The sequence below is a fragment of the Cyclopterus lumpus genome, chromosome 13 (genome assembly GCF_009769545.1).
Source record: "Cyclopterus lumpus isolate fCycLum1 chromosome 13, fCycLum1.pri, whole genome shotgun sequence".
In the NCBI taxonomy this organism is placed as follows: domain Eukaryota; kingdom Metazoa; phylum Chordata; class Actinopteri; order Perciformes; family Cyclopteridae; genus Cyclopterus; species Cyclopterus lumpus.
In genome coordinates, this window is record NC_046978.1 from 12,124,306 (window position 1) to 12,136,746 (window position 12,441).

Below are 12,441 nucleotides of genomic sequence, written 5' to 3' on the forward strand. Positions count from 1 at the left end.
ACAAGCTGTCCCCTGGCAGCGGTGTGCACCCTGGAGGCTGAGACCGGCCCCTGCCGCGCCTCCATGCCCCGCTGGCACTTCGACATGAGCCAGAGGAAGTGTGTTCGCTTCATATACGGGGGCTGCGCCGGCAACCGCAACAATTTCGACTCAGAGGAGTACTGCATGGCCGTGTGCAAGCGCCTGAGTAAGTCTCAGCAGACAGAGGCTGGTTTGACAACACGCCTCCCTCTCTCTCTGTTTGTGTCTTTACTGCAGACTCTTCACTTCAGAATAGTTTAGGTTCAATCTGTCACTGTCTTCAGCTGTCACTCATCAAATCACTAGCGCTGGTGTTACCATGTCACCTCCACAGCAACAACTGAATTCACTAAATCACTATTTTTATTTTAATTTCCTACATTATTCCACGGACACGTTAAATGTGTGTGTGTCCGTTATTTTTTATAGAAAATGTTGCATGTTGCTTGCTTTGTCAGGGCAACAGTTCTAAACTTAAGCATATTTGGTGTTTTCGCTTGAATTTATCCAATCTCCATTTTCTGTCAATATATTAATTAATTAATAGTTTAGCACTGTATTACTGAATAAAATGTCACTTAGCGTTCAGATATTCACTAATAGAGCTTATTTTTTTCATTTATGTTTCAATACTAACTATACCTGAGAGAAAGAAATTAAACCTATATTTCAAAGACATGTATTTTATAAGATACCAATGTGCTGTTTTATTGAACTCTTCTCAACTTACCATGTAATATTTATTCATGATTCTATCAATTTTAGACAGTTGTGTCTCAAGGCCAATGTCTTGTACAGCTGCCTTCATGTGTTCCATGTTACTCAAAGTAATGCATCGAAAAAAGTATGTTTTTTGTATCTTGACGCCCAACCGTCATTAATACTACCGTTCAAGTTAGTAAATTAAAATGTAAGTAAAAACTCCCAAAATAACAAAAATATTACATTTTTCTTCCATCTTAATTTAGTGTTCATTCATATGCATGCAAGAGTGTTGTTTTCTGCTTGCCTGTCATTGTTCTCCCCTGCCATTTGTTTCTTGTTCCTGTCTGTCTGTCTGCTCACAGAGCACTGCCACTCGTCACTGCCCCCAACATGTGTCACAAATCACCTTTTCTTTTGCACATTACAATGAATGACTCACGTTTCATCAATTCAAATGCAGTTCATGGCCAACACCACATCAGAAAATACTACATTTCATAGGAGCTGCAGCATTAAAGGTCAGAGCAGGAGCTATGCGTTTATCCGTTGACCTGTGCCTCCTGTTTTTGATGGTGAGGTGAAACGATGAGGTCTTTCCCTGTTTGCGAGCCTGGAGCGTGATCCTTTTTGAGAGTTGCAGCGACGCAGGGAGTGAGTCCTGCGTGACTGTGTAGCGAGGAACCCAGAACGGAGCCCTCTGGCCTCGCCCCAGATGACCCCGCTATCAAACACAGAGATATTTCCATTAGTGTCCGAGACACGGCTTGTCAGCAGAAAGCCAACGGGAAGATGAAAGGAATTCAAAAGGAAATACCGTCAGATTCTTTTACATTTATCAGAGTTACTGAGGGTGAAAGAACGCCAATGAGAGCAGTGCTTCTGTGAGGATTTTTGTCCAACTTCAATCTTCTACTTTTAACTCTCTCTCTTTCTCGCTCTCTCTCTCTCTCTCTCTCTCATCCCAGTTGTCGTTCTGTCTTTGTCTTTCTGCCTACTTGTGTCTGCCTGTCTGTCTGTATCTGTGTTTGTCTGTCTGTCTGCATGGTGGTCAGTTTGCAGCCCTGAACACTCACCACCTGCCTCTGAATTTGCAGCCATGCCACCGACCCCTCAGCCCACTGATGATGTGGACATCTACTTTGAGACACCAGCCGACGACAAGGAGCACAGTCGCTTCCAGAGGGCCAAGGAGCAGCTGGAGATCAGGCACCGCAACCGCATGGAGAGGGTGAGTAATCGGGCCGAGTTGAGGACACTGCTACCCCTAATTAAAGAGGCAATATGTAAAATTTGTGTTGCTAAATTTCACAATATGAACATAATATACACAACCATTCAGGAAAAGGTTATTGTTTCTGTGTTAAATACACAATAATGCAGCTTATGACAAGCTAGCATTAACAGGCGTGTTGCTTTCGCAAAGTTATTCTTCAAACTTCCCAGTAGAAATAGAAATGATAAACGACTTCTTATAGTATTTAAAGCCCAATTGCACCATTTGTGTTCAATAATGGTTGAGGGTCACTTCCGCTTTTCAGGACTGAGACAACTAATTCATTAAAGATTGCTTTAAGCTTTTTGGTGTGCAGCTGAGAGGAGCTTCTGCCTGAGATAACTCACAGCTAAACAATTGAGCTCGCTAAGCATTCCTTTGTGCAATAGACGGCTTTCTTTTCCATCCATCTACATTTACAAAAATCCCTGTTGGACGCCCTTTGAGTGAACAGGTGCAATAGGAACATCCTGCATCTGGCTTCATTACTGTCTCTCTCACTCCAGGTAAGAAAAGAGTGGGAAGAAGCTGATCGCCAGGCCAAGAACCTTCCCAAGGCTGAGAGGCAGACATTGATTCAGGTAAGACACTGATCCTTCCCCCCCCGGGAGTCCCTCTTTTGTCCCTTTGTCTGGGTGAGATATGAAGGCTTAGGTCTCTCACTCCCCGTGCCTTTAAATATTCTTTTCCTCTGGCTGCTCTATCTTTATCACGCTAAGGCTAAATTAGGCCACTGTCTGAATGGGGAGACTTCTAAATGAGGCCTCAACTCTCTTGACAAGCCTGAGAGGCGACATGAGTAAACCCGAGAGACGTATTTACTTCTTGTATATATATATATATATATATTCAAAAGAGCTCTGTTATGCCACACTGTTTAAGGTGCATATTGTATATATATTTACGTATGCGTATGCTTTTGTTTGCAGCACTTCCAAGCCATGGTGGAGTCCCTGGAGGAGGAGGCAGCCAGCGAGAAGCAGCAGCTGGTGGAGACTCACCTCGCCCGGGTGGAGGCCATGCTGAATGACCGGCGCCGTCTGGCCCTGGAGAATTACCTGGCTGCCCTGCAGGCCGACCCCCCCAGGGTAAACACCACACACTGGCCTCTGAGTTCATCTTTTATCCTCTCCTCTCCTCACCTCTCTACTTGTCTCTTGCTTTTCCTCCTTTCAGTTACAGAAACGCACCTTTTTATCAGACAACACTTGAACCGTAGACTACTTATGGCCTGTGGCTAATACCTCGTCAAAAGACCCTCCGTCCACTTGCAATTCATCATGAGGAGAAGGGAGTCAATCACATTTGAAACCTCAGCTATAATCTCTGTCTTGTGTTTTTGTTAATATATTCCTCTTACTTAATAGTCTGTTGATCCTTTTTCCAGCACACAGTTTGGCAATCTGTTTCAAGGAACTTGTGGCTTCTCTAACCACCGGTGTTGGGCTTGTCACCCAAAGAGGACTCAAATATTGATATTTCAAATGTTACAGTGCAGTAAATTCTAATTCGGCTTCTATTACACCTCAGAAATTGGTAATTGCATCATCTTGTGGTGTGAAGATTTAATGTCATGTCATACAGCCGACCCATTTAATGATGTGGGGAAAAGAAAATGATTATAGTTATTTTTCATCTCAAGTAGCGCAAAATGTGCTCACTACTAAGTGTTTTTTGGATCATATCATTTTATCGTTTCATGGTTTATTAGCTAATATCAAATAAACCTACAATCTGAATTAAAACATGTTAATAGAGTGAGAGCAATAAACATCACTTTGATAGCTATGAAATTAGAAGAGAATAATTGATTGATACAACTTCAGAGAAGAAACTATCGTCATGTCGCTTACTGTATATCGACACCACATCATACTGATGTCTCTGAGAGTCAGCATTATACAGACATGTTTTTTGAGGCTGTTTGTCCACCCAACACTATAAACCACCCTTCTTCTTCCCACGCCATGTCCCACTCAGCCCCACCGCATCCTGCAAGCCCTCAGAAGGTACGTCCGCGCAGAGAACAAGGACCGCCAACACACCATCCGCCACTACCAGCACGTCCTGGCTGTGGATCCTGAGAAGGCTGCTCAGATGAAGTCGCAGGTCAGTGTTATATCCACATTTTACTTTGGTGAAAATGGCCAGGGGCCTGGCCATTTGGGCCCTGGCCACATTGTTTCCATGTCCAACCCCTCCATCAAAAACTCCCAAATATTCCATGTAGAAAGAGAGAAAAGCATCAAAACCACACATTTGATAAACTGTAACCTGCAAATGTTTGGCATATATGCTGGAATTAATTATCTAGGATGTATACATTTAATGTATTAACTGTGAAGTCCATTAGGTCTTTATAGTTCAATTTGGTTAATTGGTACCTTCCAATAATGCATCATTCCTACACTAGTTTCAACAGACTGTATGAGAGGCTGGGTCACTAAATGTGAAAGCTCATGCAGAGCTACTCAAGATCCTCCACTCCTATTCCCGCTCAGACAGGGGAGGGATAATGATGTCTCAGCGCCTCTCTGCCCTGTTTCTAAGTGTGTAGGAGGTAGAAAGAGTGTGTGTTTCTCTGAGTTGAAGCCCAGGATGAGTGAGTAGCCCTAACCCAGGAGAGGGGGGGGGGGGAGATGTTTCATTCACTTAAGCCTCAGCCGAAGATTAACATTGCACGGGTCTTGTATAATGCTGGACTCTGAGCCACTGCGCGGGGATTTGTCTGGAATCTCCTTTGTTAGATGTACTCTAACATACATCTAATGTATGTTAGATGCCTGTTTGTGTCAGAGCCCTTCAACACCATTTTTAGTCCTCCTCCACCATTACAGATAAAACGACAGATGGACGAAACAGCATTGTGAGGAGGGGAAGGGACCAGTGGGCTACTATTTGGATGAATCGTAGGCTCTGGGTATTTCTTCACCCAGCCAATCATTCAGCATGTTCAAATCTGCATTTTCAGTTTGTGCAACTGTTTGTGGATTTGACATAGAAACGCATTACACAAAGACTCCTTTGTAAACAGAGGGCGTGCTGGGCTTTATGTAACTGGGTTATGTGGTTTTCTGGGATCAAGAGGATTCTTTGCTTTCATAAAAGCCTGACCTGTTTATTTTAGGAGAGGTTTCTTGATGCATTGATATCTCTACTCCAACACTGGGACATGTCATCTTCATTAATGAGGATTGTTTGTTAAAGGTGCCACAGGGTAAAGGTGCATTGTTGCCATCTGTTGCCGGCTCTGGTGCACTGCAGCCATGTGTTGGAAGATTAAAACAGTCGATCATCACAGTGGGAAATAAACACCAGTTACCTGCCCAGAGCTGGTCAGCTTTTTCAGTGGCTGGTAGTTTCTCATATTCTGCCAAATGTTGAAATGTTCCTCTGCTCTTAACATCATATTGCGAGTACAAAACCATATTTAGGAGAATGAAGAATTTTTGGAATACATCAAATTTTGTATCTGTTGGATCAAAAGAGTTTGTTGTTTTACCCAGAGCACTGGGGATCATTGGGACTGACAGGCAGTCAATCCTGTCAAGTTAGTTCAGAGCCTCAAGACTGATTTGAATATTACATGCAGCAACTTGTTTTATGTCTGCAAGCTGGCTGGCTGTGAGCCAGTCTGAGTTCATCTTCGGAAAATATGCTCTGAAGCAGAAAGCACAGTTCTGACGGTTCTGCTTACATTTGTGAACATGTACGACTCTCTCGCTTAGGAACATTTACATTCTTGTCAGAGAACCGCTTGCTCTCTGTAAAGTACTTTTTCAATAACAAGTATAATTGTTTTAATTTGGTTGGCAATGATTGATGTTGTTTACTAAATGAAGGATCGACATGCATTTTTCATCTTTTTGTTTGGTTTGTATTTTCTCTTCCTCCTGACACCTGTTTCTGAAGATGAATTTAAATCTTCTCATATGCATTATCTCATTGCACCGCCATGTTTTTCCTGCTTCTCCATGCAAATCTCCAAACATGAAAGCCAAGACTGTTATCTGTGAATCTATTATGTGACACAACTTGTATCCTCACCAGTAAGCCAATAAACTCAACAGAATTTCAGGGGGACTCTGTGGGATAAGAGTGTATTTTCTTATTCATTAATCTTTTATCTTTAGGAACTTACAATGGGCATTTACCCTGTTTTATGGCATTCTACAGACTAAACAATTCATCCATTAATACATAGAATTAAGTTTGATCTAAAATGACAATAATTTGCTGCAGTCTTGGGTGGAATTGATAACATCGTACATCAACATCTTGATCCTTTGTTTTTAATTATCCATATAAAAAATAAAAAAACATAATTTCTGTACAGTAAAGCAGTTTCACTTTGTTGTCATCATAAAAAGACAGCAGGATTTTGGTTTACATGACACCCTCTTTGTCTGTTTTTCCAACACCAGGTGATGACCCACCTGCGTGTGATCGAGGAGAGGATGAACCAGAGTCTATCTCTGCTCTACAAAGTACGTTATGTGGCCGAGGAGATTCAGGATGAAATTGGTGAGTCGTGTTCCGTCAGAACAGAAGCCCCCAGGCAGCTCGGAGGAGGGACAGTGTGCTGTAATAAAAATGAAGTGAAATGAAAACAGTGATGGAATTCGCACATATGCCAGACAGATAAAGCCAACACATTTCCTCTGACCCTGTCTTCTCCTTGTGCAAAAAGGAGAACAAAACACAAATATAGCTGGAGACTCGTAGACAGGCTTCAGCGCTGCCTGGAAACCAATTATCATAGACGCAGAGAACAGCATTGTCTTTTTCCCCCTATGAATATGTGCAAGGAAATATACTACTGCTACGCTTTTTTAAGGGTCCCTGCTCACCCACCAGCTCTCGTTTCTACAATTAGATCTAGAGCTGGAAACTGTATTTGGAATGTACAATTTGTGGTACAATTTAAAACTGGCAATGTCCGGCATGTTTTAGGAATTTGCTATTTTGGTTCATCAAAAGATGATGGTGTTGCAGTGCAGATTAAAGTGGAGCAGGTGCAGTGACAGAACTGGGTCACAGCTTTCACCGTGCAACATCCTTGTGGGAGATGTGCAGATTTACACGGAAAATAGCTCTCAGAAAAATAGTAATTGGTAGTTAGCAGAAATGGGAACAGACATCTCTCTTGCAGCAGCAGCTCTGTTAACAATAATTGGGGAAACTCTCATTTTACACGTTGCTGCCATGTCCCACATTGCCAGGCCATCTCATACTCTGTCATTTGCCCTGTTCTGCAGACGAGTTACTCCAGGAGCAGAAAGCTGACATGGACCAGTTCCTGTCGTCTATCTCTGAATCACAGCCAGATGTCACCGTGTCATCAGAGGAGAGCGTGGAAGTCACCGTTGCCCGAGGGCAAAACCCTACAGGCCCCTTCCAGGTCACATCCTTGGGGTCCCGTTTAGAGCCAGAGGGTGAGCAGCTCCAGCCTCAGACACAGTCACGAGCAGCATCATGAACAACACTGTGGCTGTGTGGAGGACAATAGGGCCATGCACACAAGTCTCCCTGAAGGAGATTGGTGACAAAGCACACCAGAACTTTTGCACAATTAGGGAGAATAGGTTTACAATGTGGAGCCGTGGGTTCATGCACAGTTCCCTGTGGCCTTCCCTGCAGCACGACTGTAGTGCAGATAAATGCACAAAGCCTCAGGCTTTGGTGCTGAGCTGCAGCCAAAAGCTTTGGGTAATAAACGAGCAGTTATGGCTCTCTTCTTACTCACATCTCTGCCAAACAAAAGATTGAATACTCAACGAGAGAGAGAAACGTGATGGATCGAATGCTTCCTGCGAGATGGAAGGCAAATTACTAGTAAATCCCCAAGGAACACTTTATATACACGCCAACACCCCAGAGGGCTTAGACCGAGCCAGCCAATTTGAAAATTGCTCCCCTTCTTTGGTTCCGTCTCAAATTTATTTTCAGACTCTTTCCTGCTCGACTCTTTTCTTATTCAATTAACACAGCTTGATAATCCTGCCTTTTCTCTTCTCACCTAAGTTAACTCTCTTCTCTCCTTCCCCATTTATTTTCTTTTTTTCTGTTGCTCATTTCTAACGCCAAGGCGATCTATCAGACTCCCCACGTGCCTTCAAGAAAGGTTGGTGCCTCTGTTGCGTCGTGTTTTTCTGCAGCCACCCCCCCCCACTCCTTTCTTCTCCCATCTTCTTTTTTGTTCCACTGCTCTCTTTTCCCTTGGTGCAATTTGGGATCCTCTCTCTCCCACCATTTCTATTTTATCAAAAGCCATCTGGTGGTTCATTTTCTACTTTTTTTTTTATGACTGCGTGGTTCAGTTGATCTTGTGCTTTTCATCCTACTAGGATTATCACTTCATGCTGAATAGCCAAGCAGTGGTAGAGAACGTCCCAGCCAGCTGCCCCTCTCAGAGAGACTCTCCAGTTGTGTGTTCATCCCGTCCGCAGTGCATTTGTCAAACCACCTTGCTTAATTATTCCTCCACCCGCACATTCATTCCCCTCATCAGTCACCCTCTTTCTGACAGGAGCTGTGTGATTTAGTGGTCCTGTCTGAGGCTCAGCATTTCCGCTGCTGACCCATGGCCCAATCTTAATTGGCCCAATTTGTCCTCTAAAATCTGAGACAGGGATGTGGTTACGTCGCCTGTTTGGTCTGATCTAGGCTTAACTCTGCGAGCTTTCTCAGAGAACACTGAGACGCCTTCCACTTGTTGTTTATGCATAACCTCCTCCTGCTGTTTCTTTTATTTTTTCATAGAACTTTGTCCCTCTGCTGCTGTTTTTTGCATTTGTACTCGTCCATCATTACAGTTAGAGAAAACGAGTGAAAAGCAGCAAGAGTTTCAGCATTCCGACCCAGTAAATATTTGACACATGCCTATAAATGCTTAATTGCCGATAAATAGACTGATTGTTTCAGCACTTTCTCAAATCCGTGCAGATGAGAGGTCACATTGCTCCCGTAGAGGTCACTCCCATTGTGCTGTGTGTTATTGTGGCTCGCTGCGACACTATGTGCACCCTGCAGTACCATCTGATAACCTGCCACCGTTTCAGACGTCACTCCCGCTTGAGTGAGGATCGCAAATACACGTCATTGTTCCTCGCTTAATCCAATTGTACTAATCTTGAGCGTTTGGCATTGGCTGAGCAGCAACAGCAGCAACAGCAGCAGACAATAAGGCGAGGCCAGACTCATTGCTGCTGTCCGTTGCTCAGGAGGACCTCAACCCCGTTTGCTCTCTCTTCTCTCAATTCATGATTTATTCATGGCATGTATAGTATATTAATATATGCTATCCCTATTCCAGATCCATCAGTCTCACATGCATATTTGGTTTAGCCACTCACTGAAACCCACAGTTTTGTGTTAACTAAAAACGATTTTGTACATGAGAAACTCCCGTGCAGAGTTTTGACCATAAAATTGGAAAAAGTGAGGAATACAAGATACCTGGGGGACCCCTAATTGTTTAATTGAATTAGTCAATGAGTGTTTATAGAGCAGATTTATGCTCCACCACTCTGAGAGGGCCTTTGTAGAAAATGTGCGTTCAGTGTCATGTTGGCGTCACAGTGCTCACTCTGTGCAGGATGGAAGAAAGGGCTTTGTTGTCCACAGTGCACGCAGGAGACTGATGCGACATTTGTGAGGAGAAAAGCTGGATATCTATGTGCAGCTGTCCACCATCAATACCACCATCCCTGTTTGTTTGTTTGTTTGTTTGTTTCGTGCTGCTCTGCTGTTATTGACTGCGCTCCTTCACCTCCTGCAGGCTCCGCCATGTCTGGTTTAGACGGCCTGATAGGTGCTGAGGAGAGAATCATCAACAGCAAACCCAAAATCAGCAACAATGTGGTAAGAGCTTCGCTGTCACGTTCATTATTCTGTTTGTGCCTCAAAGCTTTTTCTTTACTTTCCAACTTGCTCAACACGTGAACTGAGAGCAGCATTGTTAAAGCCGGATCAATTCTGTCAAGATATATAATTGTATTTCCTTTCCTAAATATCCTAAAAATACAACTCTCTGGACAGTTTAATTGAATTCCCTCGACCTCAGCCTGAGGCAATGGAGCTGATGATAGCTCTCTTAAATCCATCTTTTAATGAGACAGATTATTCCAGTAACCATGTTGTCATAGTTACGACTATCTCTAACTGGGCTATTTGCATGTATCCCTTTGGCCTCTACCAAGCGACCCTCATTCAGATCAACTCCACACAGTCATCGCATGCTACCTTTCTTTGCCAGACAGGCTATTCCTCCTCTTGGATTTTCAGACTACGCTTGGCTGCAGAATGCTTGCTGTGTTTCGCATGCTAATGCAACATCCATCTGCAAAGCTGTGTATTTGTGTGTGTGTGTGTGTGTGTGTGTGTCTGAATATGAGTCGTGCAAGTTTTTGAATGCATGCATGTTTCTTTTTCTTCTCGGACGGAGCAATCTGAGGTAAAGAAAATAAAATAAAAAATGACGGTGACATCGAAAATGGTCTTATCGTGATAAAAAAATGAAATCTTTTATTATCTTTAATTCTGCCTCCTGAACACACCCACCCACTTCCACAAACAGCGCTTCTTCTTCTTTAGATGAGAGCTCTCTGTAATGAGTGGCTGTTTAGAAAGACATGTTAACTGTGTGCCGAGATGAGTCTGTTGTTGATGCTTGCAAACCCCCCCCCCCCTCTCCTTCCAGTCTGGACAAGACAGCTCCAAGTGTCCCATCACCCAAACACAGATAATCTTGACAGTTTACGCCTCTGCACATTCACACCCTCTCGCTCTCCGCCTGCCTATCTCTCTCTATCTCACACACATGCAATCTCACGCGCACTGTGGTGAGTGTAACCTGGGCTCCCCTGTCTCTGTTGACAGGTGATTGATGAGTCTCTGGATGTTAAAGAAGTGGTTTACAGTGCAGAGAGAGTCAGCGTTATGCATGATGATGAGCTGGTGAGTATAGCGGTGCCCTCCACAGGGCTCTTTGGGGAACTGTAGTCATCAGTATTGGGGAGAGGATGAAAGAAGGAGGGAGTGTGCACAGATACTAGTTCTGCAGCTGAATTAAAACACAGATTGGGAACAGATCACAAATCCCCTCTCTTGTTTGTTTGTTTCCTGTTTTGGTTATTTCTGCATGGGTGCATGTGTGTTATGTGATTGTATCTGAATGTACACATTTAAAATCTCAGTGACATGATACGATGAATGTTAATCCACACAAACGGAGTGTGTTCAGTTTGTGTGTGAGGATGAGCAGTAAAAAACAAAACAGGATTCCCCCGTGGCTGTCTACATATGATTAGTCTGTGTCATATGTGCCAGATTACATTGTGAAGATGAGTGCAGGTGACTTGTGTGTTTTTACTGAATTGGCCACGATCTTCCACAAAGACACATTCCATGCACGTGTACACACTATCACAAGTCGGTCATTTCTTACACTTACATTGCTTGTATTTGTCAACCTGGGTGCTAATCTTGTGTCTTTTCCGTTATGACTATTGATCATGATAACAATTCACTCACCGAGTCCCCTGGAGATATTTGGGAACACACATTTCAGCAAGAACACTATTGATCAGATTAGAAGTGCGATCCTATTGCAGCTTTGCAAAAAGACTTCAAATGAACAGAAATCCTTGCAAATGGTTGTATTTGAGTCTGACTGAAGTAAACACAGACAGGCGCCTTAAAGCGCCTGCAGCTGATGAAGTGAACTGCACAGCGAAGCAGATCCACGTCATGCAGGTTAGAGAAGTAGCAAAAGTGAAATGTTAAATGACATGATAATTACGTTATCTACTTATCGTACTAAAATATGGACATGACCTTTTTGTTGACCTCAATTACATGCGTGTCTTTTTTACATGAGAATGTAAACAGGATGCAAGAACAAAACAGCAGGGTTTTAGATTTGGCATATTTTTATTGATCGTTATGGTTGTGTGTTTTTATTTTAGAGATGTTTTATTTCTTTATATATTATATAATATATTATTTTCATATATTTTTAGATTCCAATGCCTTAAAGAATTAAAAGCTCTTTGAAAGCAGCTACTGGCATTATTATGCTTTTAATTTAGTATCATATCAGTGGCATAAAATGTCAACAACGTCATTAATCGCAATTATTTCTGGACAATAGGGCCCAGCAAAAGTAGTTATTGTGACAGGCCTACATTTTGGTATCAAAGTTGTCATGCTCCTTGGTCATAATGCATATTACAAATATGAGGATAATAGTGCACATAGATTTTTTTTTGATGGCTGAAGCTTTATTCAAATTGGTCATATAACAGCAGGATAACAACAACTTGAATGTCCATTCAGCATAAGAAAATGACCTGATTGAGGTAACGACTGTATTGTATGTGTACTACAGCTAAGATAACTCTGTATTTCTTCAGTGGTTAGCTGCACATGTATCGTCTCCT

The 12,441-nt window shown here is 42.8% G+C and overlaps 1 protein-coding gene across 1 annotated transcript in view; it reads left to right on the forward strand.

The window, feature by feature from the left end:
• aplp2 (amyloid beta (A4) precursor-like protein 2) overlaps positions 1-12,441 on the forward strand; it is a 50,673-nt gene that overhangs the window by 35,747 nt on the left and 2,485 nt on the right. Inside the window, exons 7-15 of the mRNA XM_034547857.1 lie at positions 20-187; positions 1,821-1,954; positions 2,506-2,580; positions 2,929-3,087; positions 3,980-4,108; positions 6,424-6,523; positions 7,258-7,434; positions 9,780-9,862; positions 10,880-10,957. Of these exons, the coding sequence (XP_034403748.1) occupies positions 20-187; positions 1,821-1,954; positions 2,506-2,580; positions 2,929-3,087; positions 3,980-4,108; positions 6,424-6,523; positions 7,258-7,434; positions 9,780-9,862; positions 10,880-10,957 (1,103 nt within the window). The remainder of the gene's footprint in view (positions 1-19; positions 188-1,820; positions 1,955-2,505; positions 2,581-2,928; positions 3,088-3,979; positions 4,109-6,423; positions 6,524-7,257; positions 7,435-9,779; positions 9,863-10,879; positions 10,958-12,441) is intronic.